Source organism: Coloeus monedula, assembly GCF_965178545.1.
Source record: "Coloeus monedula genome assembly, chromosome: 16".
Classification (NCBI taxonomy): Eukaryota; Metazoa; Chordata; class Aves; order Passeriformes; family Corvidae; genus Coloeus; species Coloeus monedula.
Window position 1 is genome coordinate 1,047,264 of NC_138796.1, and position 16,912 is coordinate 1,064,175.

Consider the following 16,912-nt stretch of genomic DNA (forward strand, 5'->3'; position numbering starts at 1 on the left):
TTATTTTTCTAGCATCCTAACACGTTCATTTGTGTTTCCATGTGGAATTGGCAGGGCTCCTGCCCCTTTGGTTCACCTGCTAGTGTGGGAGGGAAGGGATCCTGAAAATTCATGTTGACCTCAGGGTAAATCAGAAGCACTTAAGCCATTCCGACAGCTTATTCATCTGAACTGTTTTTTGGAGACTTCAAGACTTCCCCAAATGATCTTATCAGTGCTTAGAAAGTTTTATTAATGTCTTTCTCAAATCTTTTCCTGTTGTAATTGCACTCAGAACATTTAATTGCTTTTCTCTTGGTGACAGTCTTATGTATATTTGAAGGCCATAAGCATATCTACTAATATTGTCCCAAGATATATAATATATATTTTCATTTATCTTTTTTTTTTCCCTTAAGACACAGCACAGATAGGCTGTGTCATAGAATTTACTATCTCCAGTGTTACCCCATGCTGGGTTAAGGACTTGGATAAAGAGTTTGTTCATTGACTTTTTAGCAGGGGGTGGTAAAGAGTACAGGGTTTTCTCCTCCACAAGGTTTTTAATCATTCCTGTGACACTTGTGCTCAGTCAAAACTAGTATTTTGCAGCTTAGTCCAGAAAAGGAAGCAAATGGCAATGTGAGACACAGAGCAGCAGAGCCAGAAGTGCTCCTCCTTGTTCAGGGTGCCCACTTTCATTTCTCCATAGTAAGATTAAGCATTTTTTTAGCCCTTTTGCACAATTGCTTAGAAACCCGGGGAGGGGTTGCTCTTCTCACTCCTTTCCACTTCCTTTCCAGTCCAGCTGTGTCAGAGGATAAGATCACCACGCTCAAATAGTCTTGACTACTGCTCTGAAGGAGAGCAGTGTGTGAGTGCTGCCTAACAGGCTTCTGACAGAGCCAGCTGGGTAAGTTTAAAGTTTATAAATGGATAGTCTGAGCTATGTCAGACAAATTTGCTTGAGGAACTGTAGGAGTGTTCCTGTAAATGTTTTCAGTAGAGTTATCTCCACCAGGGAATGGTGACAAGTACTAGCAAGCCCTGGAGGACACAGGAAAAATAAGTTGGACATGTGATTCAAAAATACTGAAGGTTCAGAGCTTGCCACAATACCATTTTTAGGGGAATGTCCAAAAGCCAAGATACTAAGAATAGGCAGCCGTGTTTTGCAAAGGAAGGGTTCAAAATGTTACGCCAGTGTGAAGTTAAGAGCTGGTGCCCCTGGAGCCAGAGAGCAGGGTAGGTGCAGTACAAGCTGCTGACTGCTCTGGGTCTCTTGCATTGCTGTGAGCCAGGAGCCAGCATGGTGAGTTCCAAAATGTGCTGCTGTAAGAGCAAAATCGGGCATCACTTCCATGTGCTGGGATTTATTTGCTGCTCAGGATTTACAGTCATCTCTGGCAATTGCTTCTGGCAGCCACAAAACCAAGTATATCTTATACTGAAGCACAGCAATAACAAGATTTGAATGTCATTAGGGGCTGCTCCTACACATCTTGTATTAAAGCAGCTAAGTGTTTAACCCATGAATAGAACTCCTATTATCTTTGCTTTTGAAACCTCAGTATAGATCACTTAACCACTCTGCAAGAAATCCCGTGAGAGACCAGCAACAGCAGGGAACAAAGTCGGGCAAGAAATAGCAGATTGTATCTGCTAGAGCTTTTTAAATACGTTTTTCACATGAGTGCAGTCAACTTGAATATTATTCCTAATATAGATCAACTTAAGACAGATTTTTGCAGAGCATGAGGCTTTGAGAATTTGGCCAGACAGTTTTTTCACTGAAAGGCTCTGCCAATTATTTACGGCACAAAGGAGAGAATAATGCATGAAATGCATAATATGCCTTCTTCTTCACTACATGGGGCTTAAAAATAAACGATACAGATCCTCTTTGCATTTTTCATCTGCGCTCAGGTAAATCTAAGTCTGAGCTAAGATTCTGTTTCAGTGGAGTTCATCTAGCAGAATGAGTGACCAAATTTGTTGGTTCAGTTTCCAGGAAAGAATGTGGCCATTTGAGAAGTTTCAGTGTTGCACAGGATCAGCTAGAGTCTCATCCACAGTTGTGTAAATCTGGAGGATCAGGAGCAGAACATTCTCCAGGCAAACAAGTTGTCAGATGTGTGTCATACCCACAACTTAATAATTAAATAGGTGGAAAGAACCAGTAATTTCAGCACTGAGCTGTCGTGGCAGGAACTGTACTATTCAGAAGGTAGAACTGCAGTCATGTAAGTATCTCCATCTCACAAGGCAGACCTGAATGAAGTAGAAGCAGCAGGACTTGGTATCTCCCTCAGTAAGACCACAGAGCAAACAAGCCTCCACCTCCAGCAGCCCTCACTGGAGAGTCAGCACATCCACAGTGCTTTTATGTGAGATGAATATCAATTTTCAAAACGGATGGAGCCACGATGGTGGGCACCAAACCACGCCTTTACCTTAAAAGTGGTCACAACAGTATGTGCTGTACTGTGGTGTAACCTGGCCATCTCCCTGCAACCTAACCTGTGCAGACAAACCACTGATCCCAAGTGTGTGCAAGTGGGCACTGCAGAGTAGCCTCTGCTCAGGCATGGTCAGCAACACAGCTCTGCAAAGTGCAGGGAGCTGGTATGTTTTGTGTGATGTTGTTGATGTGGACAGATAGGTTTACCAACTCTTTTTCCTCCCAGTCCTCAAGTTCATCAAAGCAGAAATCATTACGAAGCCCAAACCTTACAGACCAACACTGGGATTAGCTCAGTTGGTTGGAGCATGGTGCTGATAGCATCAAGGTTGTGGCTTGGATCTCTGTACGGGTATGGGCCATTCACTTCAGAGTTGGACTCGATGATCCTTGTGGGTCCCTTCTAGCTCAGAAGATTCTGTGCTTCTGTGAACAACCAGATGTAGAAGAGCACTTCAAGGTACAGTTCTGTCTGCTCCTGCAAAACTGCTCTTAGTTACCTACCCCACGAGGACTCTTCTCTGGCTCCTCAGTCTCCATACAGCTTCAAGAACCTTCCTATTTGTCTTGCCAAGACAGGAACTTGTTCCTGAGAGAAGCATGTTTGCTAGATTCACATGGAATCTCACATCTTTATGGAGGGTTTTCCATTGTGATGGAAAAACCAGGACATAGATAAAGTCAGCGCTGTCAAGAATGGGACTAATTCTCAAAGACTGTAAAGGAGGTATCAGCTTTACCAAAATCTTCCCTGACTTAGTAACAGGTGTTTACAATGTGTTACCACTTCTATGAATTCAAAAGCTGTTAAAATGAGAGATCACACAATGTATGACATAGCCATCTTTGTCATACATGGACTAATGCCTTACTCTGCCAAAAACTGTTTCTTTTAAGGCAAATATCTTGTCCGAAAACTTCCTTTTCTTGTAGCATTCAAATTACAGCCAAACAGGTTTTTGCACCAGCTTTTGCTAGTGACTTTCTAAATACAGAAAGATTAATGATTGTTATCAAGTTTGTTTGCTTAAATTTGTATGGTTGTCTTTGCTCTGTAATATCCTACATAGCCCATGGTGTTGGCAGACCAATGTCAGAGGGAAGCTGAGGCATTCCTTTGCCAACTCAGCTGTTAGGAACTGCAGCAGGAAATCAGGCTACCTGGTCAGCTCCCCTCTGCCAGGAGAAAATGGCACAAATGCACTTCCCCCACTCCCTGCCCTGGGAAACTTTGTCCAAGGGTTTGGAGACTTTATGCAGAAGCTCAGGAAAGTGTCACTGTCACACACTGGCAAATAGTCCCAGCTCCACCTGGTATGCTGTGCTCTGTGGGACTGCCCAGCGTGGACAAGGGACACGAGTGCAACAGTGGGAGCAAATGATCTGTGGAGGCTGCCAATACTGGGTTTGGCATACCATCATAAACAATGTTTCCTGACAGAAAAGCTTGTATTAAATCATCTACCACAGAATGGCTTTGTTTATGAAGAACAGCCATTTCTGATGCTATTTCATCAGATATGTTTTCAGAGCAAGCTTTCATATAGATGAACTTGTATCATATCAGAAGCTTAAAAATAAAACTTTGTCTTTAAAATACTGTATTTCCAGTGTTAGGCAAAATGAAAGACTACTGAAATCTTTGAAAAGCTGTTACTGTTCCTGCAGCAAGTGATAGTGATATCTCAGTAGAAGTTTAGACACATAGAACATGTTGTAGGTGACTATTGGGATAAATATCTACAAATACTTTGCACTGGTATGTCATCATAGTAAATATAGTCTAAAAACTATTGGGTGTTCTGAAAAACTGGCTAATCATGTAAACACAACCTACAGTGCCACTCTTTTTTCCTTCTCCTTTGATGACCCTTTTTTTGTGTAACACTTGTTTTTCTCCATCAGGTGGACAGACAGAAAAAGAAGCAAAACCTAGAATGAAAGCCCAAGCCAAAGAAACCTTCTGCATCTAAACAAAGCCCTATTTGCAACAGGCGGTGGCTGGTTCTAATTTAGATAATCCAAAGTAGGTCACCTGCAGGAGTCTTCCAGACTTTCCAACTTAGTAACTCAGATGGATAATAAAACAATTTTTAGTTAATGAGAGACCATCAGAAAAAAAGAACTGCAGGAAGCTGTGAACTGCAGTATCTCCTTACTGAAGACAGAATGACACATGGCAAGAACAGATGGGTAATGCTTCCGTGATTATCCTCGACCACTGGCTGAAAGAAAAAGCTGTCACAACACGGAGGGCTGTACACAGAGCACATATCCCCTCATTGATAGTAAAAGGTTTTATATGCTAAGAGATTATAAAGAAAAAGGGATGCTTTAATGTGATGGTGAAGGGAATAATTCTTCCATTTTCCTTTACATCCTGAAGTGGAGCATACGCCGAGGTCCTGAACTAAAATTATCTCTCAGAAGGAAGGTGTAATATGCATTTCACATACATATTACATATTGCATGCAAACTGAACATAGAACCTGCTTTTATTGTCTTTGGATCCTGACACGGTATGTTCAGTTGATAATTTATAGACAGTGTCACTGGAATGAAACGTTGGTGTCAAAAATTTGGCTTTTGCATATTCATTGACACCAGAGTTTGCATTTGTGCATTTGTGAAGTATGAAGTGGCAAAATGAAACCAGAGTGGATTAAGAAACGTTTGCTGGGATCTCATGTTTTACAAAACCACCAGAATGAAAGGCATTTTTTGCATGCAGTGGTCACATCTCCATTGACTTTAGTTCTGCCCCCGCACATAAGAGAGAACCTGAATTTTATAACCCACTTGGAGAGTAGCCTGATGTAAAATGAGTACCTGGCAAAGAATCTTGGTTTTGTTTATGAAAAGTAAAAAATGGAAGGGTGAAAATCCATGGTACATTATACCCAAGTGGTGAAGAACACACATGTAAACCATAAAAATGACTGAATTGCAGAACATGAAGTTACTGGTGGTTCTATGGTTCCAAAAAAATCAAAATACACTTCCTCTACCTTTTAAGTCTAGCAACATACCAGTGTTTAAAAACAAAAAGCAATGTTTTGGGAACTTGTTGCAGAGCAGACAGTGACCTGTAGTCTGAGATCGTGAAATTTTCAAGGAGTAATTCCCTACCCTGTTTTGCTCTTTCAGATTTGATGCTCAGACCAGTAAGACTGCCAGACTCCCAGGGAAAAGGTCTATGTCCTCCATATGCACTGAAACGATTAGGAGTGGTGTGTTGTTCTGGCTAGTGATGGAAGGAAAAGAAAAGAAAGAATTTGTCACTTCAGGGAAGGAGCCCAAACTTCAGAAGACATTGCTACTGCTGCTGCAGATTACTCATTGAACACTGCTCATGGCCTATTTCCAATCTTTTCTATTCCTAAGGCACATTCCTTAGGTGCTATGATTTTTTTGATTTCATAGGAATATACACAAATTCGCTATTTGTTCTGTATTCTTCCCAGATTTTCTTTTAAGACTATATTAGAGATACCCATTCTTAGGCAAATCAGTTCATTCACCTTTTTCCCCTTCAACCTGATAACATACATCTGAAATCTAAATTTTGATGTGATAAGGACATGACTGTTTTTAAGAAAAATGCAAATCTTCACTCTGAAATAACTTAGTCTTCCACTGATTACAGAATGTGCTTCTAAACCGCCTATGAGTCAGGCTGTGAGTTGGAGTTCAGATAAGCCTGCAGTGTTTGTTCACCAGATGGACCATAAGCTCTGCAAAGTAGAGCAAAGGATATTGCTTATTAACACTGCTCTCAACTCCACTTATTTCTTTGTGCAAAGTCTGGTTACTTGGTGCAATTTTAGACTGTATTTACACTGTTAGGAGGAGGAAACAATTTTTTTGGTAACAGGATAGGTAAATCTAGCAAAGTAGATCAGACTAAAATGGAACTGAGTATGGTTCTTTTTTTACATCATTTTAAGTAGGCAAGATTGATACCCTCCATCTCTCAAACGCACCCACACTGAATTTACATACCTGTGCAGTAGCAAAAAATATTTAAATCAATTATCTCTTGGGATTTTAGAGCAAATTAGCCAAGTCACAGTTGTTACCCTTGCTTAAAACACCATCTCTTTGACAGTTATGTGCAACCAACATAATACTTATGTAAGAATCAAATCTGTTTTTTCTCTTATATACTTTGTGCTAGATACTAATTCTCACCTAACATGGGCAACATGGGGAATTTTCGGTGGTAACTCTCTTAAGTGTCCTCTGTGTAACCTGATTAAATATCTTCTGATGCAACACAGCTCAATCAAGCTGCCATAATTCATAAATGTTGTAATAAGAAAAATAATTTAATGGTTTTAACTTTTATGCAATTTCTGATTTAGTTTGTTCTTTGGATTGGAACAGTTCACTTCTTCAGTTTCTGTGATTTTTTTTTTTTCATATTCTCAAGATGCTCAGCCTTGCCCTTTTTTGTTTGAATCACACAAGAAAAAAAAGACATTATTAGCTAAATTCCTTCTATCTGGCTGTTTTCTTTAGCACAGAAGAAGGATGTTTTGAGCAGTTAGTGGTCATTGGTTATATCGCAGTTTTAAAAGTGAATGCCATACCTACTGCACTGTCCTTTCCAGATTTTGCATCTCTAAATATGGGGAAAGGAGGAGGTTGAAGGAGAAGAAGTCTGCTCCTCTGTCTGCTCTGCTTTTTCTGTCAGTGCAGAAGTGTCTCATGCTGGGGCTCCCACCCATACACAGGGCTGACTTTACACTGAAGGCTAAGATCTTTATGGCCTATAAATTATTGTGGTTTGGATACAAATCTTCTCTCCAGAAGGGCTTTCAGTGTGAGACTGAGCATGCACTGCTGTTCCTCACTGCCCTATCAGTCACAGTAATTATATTACAAAGATTAGCAACATCCAGAGACATTTTCCAGCATAAAAATTTCCCCATAAAATCTGGAGGAAATTTTCCAATAGGTCATAAAAATTTTAAGAACCATGGATCACAAGTTCATCACAATTACTGCTGTGCTCCTTTTATAGAAAGCAGTGTTGCCCTGTGCTAAAGTATTGCCTGCCTCGGATGTTGCTGTTAGGGCTTGTAGCCATTTTAGGGTATCCATGGGAATGTGTCTCCCATTTCCCAGTGAGGTGTGCAGGACCAGAATCAGGTCCTGAGGCTCTTCAGAGCTCTTGGTCATTTGGCCTGTTCAGAGTCTGTTTCTTTTCTGGCACCATGAGCACTTCCTGCCATCTACAAGCCCAAGGGAAGGCCGCAGGGAGCAACCACTTGCTAAGACCACAACTTCCTTTTGAAGAGAAAAGCATTTAATCCCAAGTGGAAGATGCTTTTATCTTGTATTTGTCAGCAATTTGCTTGACTGTGTTTATAATGCCCAATTATCTGACAGTTTGGAATACAAAATTATCCATCATCTTCCTGAGCTGTGCAGAGTCTGTCAGAATATTCAGGAACACTCTGAGTCTTTTTCATTTCTTTGTTCTAACAGCTCACTTCACTGTATTGTGGGACCAGCAAATCTGATGCATGTGCAACTGGTGTGGAAGCCCGACACTGTCAAAATTTGTTATCACAGGCTCTCTGCCATCACCCCAGCTGGCAAAAATGGGACACGGTTCCAGTGCATGAACAGGAGGTCAGCCAGACGATGCTCTGCTGTCACACACAGAGGAGCCTTTCCGGGCTGACTTTCCTGGAAGTTACTAAGGATGTGTTCTGACCTCTCTGTTTTAGAGACACACCTCGCAGTGAATATGCAGTGTGGCACTCTTTGAAACTGACACTTTACACTTCATCTGCTTGTGAAATGTTGCAACGAAGGATAGCTCCTGTGAAATTTCATTTCTAGCCTCATTGGATCATGAGGAAAATTCCTTTAATAAAGGATGCTTTGGAATCTTACTACTTGTTTCATTTTCTTCAGATAAGAAACTAAAGCACGTCCAGTGGAAACAAAATCTCCCTGGTCCGTGCAAATCCAACCTGGCTGTCATTTTAAAAAGCAACTGTTCTTACCAGGAGATAATATTTTTTACCTTTGGATTTGGTTTTTAAAGTGGAATTAGGTTTAGAAAAAGAGGCACTGTGCAGGCAGATTTAAAAAAAAAAAACCTGCCTACTTCAGTCCTGTCATCAGATAATGAGATCTTTCAGATTAGAAAGCCAATACCAGTATGGGAGAAAAAGGCAACTGAACTCGTCCATTATATTCACTTTTTGAGACACTGGGCATCTAGCTACAGTCGCCTTGTGCCTGGTCCCTGCAAACCTGTGCAGGTGTTACACCTTGCTCTCGATCTCATTCCGCTGAAGAGAAATGCTGCCGGGGACCCTTTTGCTTCAGGAAAAAACCCCCATCATCTCAGCCTCGGGGAATTCGGGCCCTTTTCGCCCGTGACGGGTCCGCACGCGGGGGTCGCCGCCCGCCCGGCCCGGCCGTGAGGCCGCGTTCCCTCAGAAGATGGCAGTCGCCGCCCGCCCCGCCGCCGCCGCCCCCTCCCCTCCCCTCCGTTCCCCTCCCCTCCGTTCCCCTCCCCTCCGTTCCTCTCCTCTCCCCTCCCCTCCCCGCTGCCTCTGCCCGCCCCGCTCCGGCCCCTTCCCCTCGCGCAGGGCCGGGGCTCGCCCGCCCGCGGCCGGCAGCAGCCCCCGCCACCGCTCCTCCTCCGCCTCCAGCCCACCCTCCTCCTCCTCCTCCTCCTCCTTCTTCCTCTTCCTCCGCCAACCCCACCCTGGCCCCGGGCTGGCCCGGCCGCGGGCTGCCGCGCCGCCAGGGCTCCCCGCCGGCTTCCCCCATCCCCACGCGCCGCGAACACCTCCTCCTCCTTCCCCCCCTCCCTCCTTCCCCACCTCCGCCCTCCTCCTGCTGACGTCTGGCTCTGCCCGGCTGAAAACTCGGTGCCGCGGCGGATGCGGCGGCTTTCGGCAGCGCGGCGGCGGCAGCAGCGAAGATGGTGGCGGCTCCGTGCGCCCGGCGGCTGGCGCGGCGCTCCCGCTCGGCGCTGGTGGCGGCGCTCACCGTGCTGCTCCTGCAGACCCTCCTCGTCTGGAATTTCACCTCCCTCGACGCCGGCGAGGAGCAGCGCGGCGGCCGCGAGAAGCGAGACCGCGGCGGAGAGCAGCGGGGGCAGGCGCAGCGCCGCGGACCCGCCGCCCCGCACGGCAAGGCGATGGTAGGCGGGGGAGCGGCAGCGGCGGCGTCTCACGGCGTCTGGCGGTGCCTCACTCGTGCCGGGACTGCGGCGCGGGGAAGTTGGGGCGAGCGAGGCGCGGTCGCCCCGGGGCTCGCGTTCCCCGCGTGGGCGCCTCCCGCAGGTGCCGCGCTGCGGGGCCGGTGCTGCCCCGGTCCGGCGGGAGCGCCCGCGGTGCGCAGCCAGAACATGCATCCGCGGGATCCTCTCCCTTCCCCGAGAGAGGCGTCTCTCGTCCCATTCCCGGCACTGCCTGCCGCGGGATCCCCTGGCATCCCAGCATCCCCGAACTTGGCGGGAGAGCCGCCTGCCCCACACTGTCCTAGGGGTTTGTTTTAGTGCTGCTTGGCTTTTTTTCACCCTGAAAAGCGCACAGGCGCTGTTCTTTACTGCACAGCTCTGACAGGCCCAGGAGGTGACGGGCACTGAAATGTAATGCAATCATTTTATTAACCGCTGACAACTCAGGAACACTGAAACTGTGCCCACACAGGATGAGGACCTTGTCTCTTACCACGTTCTTTTGCAAACTCCCCAGTTTTTATTCAAGTGACTCGGGCCTGAAACCACAAGGGATTGCAAATCTGGCTCTATTGCCAGTAGAATTTTCTATTTTTGAATTTTCTATTTTTGAATTTTCTATTAGGCATGTGAAAAAGCAAATTAATAGTGTTCTTGCAAACCTCAGATGTATAGCACCAGTATTCTTCAGCTCAAGAGAAGCTTCCTTTGGTTTTTACTTTATTCTTTTAGCAGTAGGCTTATGTTAAGTAAGTGATGCCTCTCAAAGTGCATGCTTAGTTTTGTCAGTTTCTGTATTTTTGTTTACGTCCTTGGGAGAGAAGGCAAGAACTTGGGGCTCAGAGGTGACTTACCCTTGTAAGTTACAGTGAGTGCTTTGGCCTCGAAAGGCTGCAAAGAGCTCAGCTCCCAGCATACAGGTACTCCGTCACTAACGTTTGGGACAGCTTGTAGTACGTACCCACCCACTGTGTGCAGATCCTGCTCTACTTTCTAGATGTGAAAATTAAAATTCTGGTTTACTGAATTCAGATTTTGTCTGTACACATAATCTTGTCTTGGTATTTGCTGTGTTCATAAATGTAGCTATTTAGGCTCCACTATTTTTCCTCCAGCACCTTGCCCTCTGCCTCTTTTCCTGTCCTTCTAGTCTTTTGTTCTTTCATCTCTCAGTCTTCTCCAGCTTTTTTCCTTGATCTCTCTGCTGTGGGTTATCGAGGCTGGCTGATGCTGGTACCTGGGCAGGCAGGGGGCCGGGAGAGGGCAGGCTGCACCTGGAGCTTCAGCCCCGCTTCCCAGCTCCCCAGACTTTCTAGGAAATGATCCTCTTCTGTGGGCTCTGGGCTGTGTTGGAACAGGTACTCTTAGCAGTTGTCCTGGCCGTGTATCCAGTTTGCACCCGATGTGCAGGAACGAGTGCCGAGTTCGGGGTCGAGAGCTCATTGTTTCCATGCTGGCCACACGCAGACACAGAATATGAGTATTTTGATGCTGGCAGTTATGAATCATGCCTTTTGCATACAGTTTTGATCAAAGACCTAAAGATGGAGCACTGGGGTTCTGAATAGAAAACATGCTTTAAAACACATGCTGAGTGCACCAATTTTCCCCTCGTTATCTAAATGATTGGTATGGATCACACTGGGCTGTGCCACAATGCCTGACTTTGATATCAAAAAAAAAAAGGCAACAATGCTCAAGGCAAGTGGCAGCATACTTAACGAAGTGCTTTGTCAAGAGGTGATTTGGCAATGCTTCTTCAAGATGACTTTGTGGTAGTTGTGGCTTCGCTTAACCTGCACACTGGGAAGTGGCCGCCATCCTTAAAATTACTTTGTCAGAATACAAAACCTCACACTTAAGTATCCATCTATTGATGGCAATGTGTGCTTGGTTGGAACAGTGATAGGGAAATTGGCTTTGTGCAGCCTTCTGCCTTAAAAACTTGGCGCCTGTCTTAAATTGGTAGGTAAAGTTACCAGTCTTAATTTCAGACTCCGTTCACAAGGAAAATCTCTGATAAATGGAATTGTATATAATCTGTATGAAAGAAGATTTTTTTCCTGTTGCTTTGTTTCCACATTACAATGCAATTTATGTAATAGCCAAGCAAAGTTAGCATCCTTCTCAGTCCAAGTTTCCCATAGTTTGTGTATGTCAGATTGTTTTGCAACTGTTAGAGAAGCTGGCTGGTGTGAATACAGTAGTTCCATTATATCCACATGGCTTGGGTTAAGTGCATCTGAGGGGCCCCCCAAGGATTTTTCAAAAGTTTCTCAGTCTTGCATTTTAACCAAAAAATAGTATTAATTTTAATGTGTCTTTGGTCTGTGAATGGGATGGCGTGTTTTAATACGTTTTGAGGAGTATATTTTTGAAAGGTTGCTAAATGTTTTTCTGGGATGTAATACTTGATCATGTTTTTTTCACTTTTTTTCACTTGTCCTGCTAACTACCCTTCTAAGAGCCTTTATACTAAATAGTTGTGCAAACCAGATTTTGGACACTTGGCAGAAGACAGTGCTTTTCAAAGGTATGTCTGAAAGTTGCCATATGAGGCTACAGTGCTTTTATTTATCTTGGTTTTAATTTGTCTCAGCCCTGTGTACAACACTGAAATGGGGGTGCCTCTTTTACTTTACTGAGTTGGACATAACTAGTGTGAGGATTTGGTAATTTGTGTCTGTGGAAGAGAAACACAGTCCTTTGAACCAGGTGTTTAAAAGATATTTAGATTTTTATTAAATGTGATCAGATACATGTAATAAGCACTATCATTTGGTAGATAAAATAACATTGTACCATAGTAAAAGGGTTGCCACTGTACCTGTGCATAATTGAACGGGAATTGCCAACTTGGCAGGAAGAAACAATTTTGAATTGAGCAATTTTGCAACTGAAACCACTTACTGTGCTAGCTCCCCTGACCAGTCACATCTGGAGCTTTCATTAGTCATAAGCAGTTTCCTGCAGTTGTTCCATATTTAATTAAACCAGCTTATAGATACTTCTAAAGAAATATCAACTGTGTCGTTAGCAGTGATTTCAGTGGGTACTTGCAACTGTTCTTGCAGCTGCACCCTTTGCACGAGCTTTATTCATGCAGCCTAACTCAAGTGTCAAAAGCACAGAAGAATTAAGCTCCCTTCTGAGAGTGGGTTGATTTTTATGCAAGGGTCTTTATCTTTGGAAAGCATGCTACAGCTTTTTGTGCAAATACTGCAAGCATACTGCTCAGTCTCGGGCTTCCTTAATGCAGCCTGCTAGCGATGCTGGAAGGGGCTTGTGGATGATGTGTGTTGGGAGCTCAGAGGGAGGAAAATGGGATGCAAATCCCTGCTTTGGGGCTGCTGAGGATGAGAGGGATGTGACAGCAAAGCATGTGCTGCTGTGGTGTTGCACTGACAGGCAGATGTGTGTCGCAGGGGTGTGCTTGTGCTGCCCAGCTGCAGCCCTGCCGTGGAATTGGGTGTTGAAGGCCCTGACTGTGGGTACGTGCTGCTCCTTTGTGCCTCCTGCTAGCCTTGGGTTTTCACTGCTGCCTGTTTTGCCATAAAGCAGAAATGCCAGTGCCTGTTACTGTGTCAGTTCGGTGAAATACAGCTCTTGCCTGCTGGTGTGGGATCAAAGCGTTTCTTCAGTCTGAAATTTTGTGTGTTCTTTTAAAGAAATGGTATGTTCCTTTCAGCATGAAGCTGTCAGAGGAACCAAATATATTGACAGCTCAAAATGTTGAGAACTGTAGAATGAAAAGAAAGTCTGTTTGGGGTCAGTGAGCAGTTTTAATTCCAAGCAAAAGTTAAGCCAGGGAGGGCAGTCCTGAGGATCACCAGTGCTGCTCCTTAATTTCATATCTGTAGGGGGAAATGTGGTATTTCATCTTCTCCTGGCAATGTGGAGAGCGAGGCTGGGGCCTCCATGGGTTGATCAGCTGAATGTACTCGAGCCCAGTTTTTCTTGCTTGTTCCTTCCTTGTCACCTCCCGGTGATGTGTGCTGAACTCCGCCAGGTTAAAGGTGCAAAAAGTAATTACAATGTGTGCCTAAACTCTGTAATCCCTGTTGGTTACTGAAGCTAGGAAAGGCATCCAGGGGCTGCTCTGCTCCACGCTAAGGATTATAAAAACTGTGGTCAGTTGTTGTAACTAAAAGCAAAGAAGCAGCAACTCTAAAGCTGGAAAACACCAGGGGAATCATACAGCAAAGAAAAGCCAGGAGGCTTTACTCCACTTCCTCTAAGGTTCGTCCATCAGTTATTTCCCCCAGCATTGTCCAAATACTTCCCCAAACTAAAACCAGTGCAGAATTCACCTTGTGTATAATATAAAAGCTTGGGATTCTTTAAGGTTTGGAAACGAGTGTTTTCTTTTGAAGTGCATTTGCCCCTGGAATGTTTAGATTCTGCAGGTGGATTCCCAGCACTGTTTTGCCAGAAGCAAACACACAGCCCAGACCTACCCTCTGCTGAGCATCGTGTGGGAGGTGTGGGACAAGTGAGTTTCTGGATGGAGCACAGCTTTCAGTGCAGCACCAGCACTGCAGCACAGCTCTGCACTGGGGTGGCTGCGGGTGTGCCTCTGCCGTGGGCAAGGAGTTGTGCTGCTGCTGGAAGAGTCACTGTGGTCCCTGGGAGTTCACTCTACAGAGTTGCACTTAAGTGTAAAATAAGCTGTTAAGCTTCATAAAACAAATGAGTTTTCAAAAAAGAAGGAACTATTCCACCCCTGATTTATCCTTTTGCTTGAATCAGTGAATGTATAGGTTCCATATAGGTAAACACAACCAAATAGTACCTATTTAAATATCTTCCCCTGTAAGCAGCTTGTTGATGTAGAACTGTGGCCTCAGTAATTTAATCTGAATGCAAGAAATGAGGGAAAACTAGTTTTCAAAAAAATTTCCAGACCTGAGAGGTGCAAAGAAGTTTAATATGAGCTAATCATTTGTGTGTTAAACTTCAGTCCAGAGTGAATCAATCTCTGGAAATTAAGTCTCTCCTGTTTTAGTACACCGGGCTTAGTGAAACACCTTAGTTAAGGTACCCTGTGTTGTGAATAAAATTATTAGCATCGAGCTACTGTGTGGCCAAAAATGATATATTTGTAAGAGAATGGGTCCACAGTACTGACTTGACTGTTAAGTACAGTTCTACTTATTATCAGGAGCTTAATTGTACTGCACTACGGTTTTAATAACAATCGAGAAGGAGAATGGAGACAACTCATCATTTAGTAATGGCAAAGGGGGAGACAATACATCTGCAGCTGGAAGCTGCATAATGATTTTTACGAAGTCTTAGCGCTTAACAAGGCACCCGTTAATAAAACAAACAAATCTTTGCAGTAAGAGAACTAATGTATGCATCATTTAAGGGGAGTGTTAGAGCCAGAGTAGATTGTTGGTCTCCTGCAGCAGTTCCCTTGTTCAGCATCTTCTCTGCAGGAATGTGGGAATGTATGATATGAAATGCATTGGAAGCCTTTTTCAGGCCACTGGTGTATTTTTTTTTTTTTTTATTCCTTAATGTGTGATGGGATTTTGCAGATGTTCCCTTTGAAATAGAAGCGTTGTAATTTTTTAGCAAGAGAAGACCAGCTGTTGTACAGGGGATGTACAAATCCCATTTACTTCCCATCAGCTATTGCAAAATGGGTACTTTTTGGTGTAAAAGGCCTTCGTTACCTGCCACATGTTTTGGCTCTATTCAGAAATATTTTTCAAAATATTTCTTCCTTTCAGCATTGGAAGTCTGTGATCTGTGATATGGCATGGTATTAGTGCTTGCTGAAGGACCAGGAGTACAATGAAAGCATGAAGTGATCTTAATTTGTAGGAGCAGTCAAATTTTATAACCTCAAGGATTAATTTCAATTAAATACTTCCTAATTTTTCTTTACAGTGTTAAAATTAAATCTGGCACTTTCCTGAGGCTTTTGCAGTGACTCTTTAATTGGAATACAATGTCCTGTATTTTTTTCTTTTGGCTGTGGCTGATGGGATGTCTGATTCGAGCAGATGCAGGAGCATCCCTGTGCGGACGCTCAGAGGGCACGCGGGTTCTGGTGCTTATAACTGCTCATATGAGTAGAGTTTCAGGACTAGCAGTTTCAAGTGTTTGAGTCTGATTTTTAGACTTGGAAGCTCAGTCCTTCAGTTTTTTTAAGTAATGGTAGGCCTTTGATGCTGTTCCACAGAGCACATGTTGAATGGGAGACTGCTCTGTGGGACCGGGGAAAGTCCTGGTTGTCTACTCTCATTAGTAACCTCTTGACATCTTTAGCAGAGTGTTTAGGGCCACATAACTAAGGGTGACACATAGTTTTGGTTTTTTCAATCATTGGTGCTCCATACTAGTCCTCTTTGGTCTTGATAATTGTGTGTTTTATCTCTTTCCTCCAGTGGAGCCAGGCCCTGGCAGGTCCCAACTTTATTCTTTGCTTTGATATTTGGTGCTGCTGATTATGGCTGTCCTCTTTTGGGTGCTTAAGCCTGGGGTCAATCTCACAAGCATGTGGGGTCTGAGGCCTTCTCATGAATAGAGATGAGTGTGTCCAGAAGGCAATTCAGCCCTTTTGAAGTGTGCATCTGTACAAAAGCCTGCTCCTCTGGGCCAGCAAGGCAGGGGGCCGTGGCAGTGATGCTCAGGTACCTGCCATGCACGTAGGAATCCATTCCTTCAGAGGCCAAGGCTGCAAAGTGTGCTTGATTAACATCCCATCCTTCATGGAAGCGGTGTGGGTTTGAAGGAATCTGTTCTTGTGAAGCAGTTGAGATCTTCAGCAAGGACCAGGAGCTTGTCAGCTGCCATGCATTGGTATAACTCCATTAAAGTCAGTACAGACCAGCTGGGGATTCTGGACCCACAAATGTAATTATTGTTATAATACTAGCATCAAACAAGTAATCATTATTTTTACTCTCTCTTTTCATTTCGAAATGAGAAAATTATTTCCTCTTGGATCAGTGAAAGTAATTTACATTATGCACAATAATGGTCTACATGAAAATATAATTATTGTTCATTTGTATGGCACCATCTGGGCACTAGAAGCTTCACAGACACATGTGAGGAAAGGTCCCTGTCTTGAAGAGTTTACAGGCTGAATAGCAAGTTATAGCTGCTAGCAGTTAACAGGAGTCACAAATGGAACTTTGCAGCATCACCTGTTCAGCCCAGGACTTCCACAAACCCCTCCTCAGTGACTTCCAGTCAGAATTCCTCTGTGATGGGCACTGTACAGCCTAAGGGATGAGTCTAA

The 16,912-nt window shown here is 44.1% G+C and overlaps 1 protein-coding gene across 1 annotated transcript in view; it reads left to right on the top strand.

The window, feature by feature from the left end:
* Positions 1-9,393: 9,393 nt before the first annotated feature.
* Positions 9,394-16,912, top strand: part of XYLT1 (xylosyltransferase 1) — a gene marked incomplete at both ends in the record, with an annotated part of 162,060 nt that continues 154,541 nt past the window's right edge. Inside the window, one exon of the mRNA XM_082292544.1 lies at positions 9,394-9,615. Within this exon, the coding sequence (XP_082148670.1) occupies positions 9,394-9,615 (222 nt within the window). The remainder of the gene's footprint in view (positions 9,616-16,912) is intronic.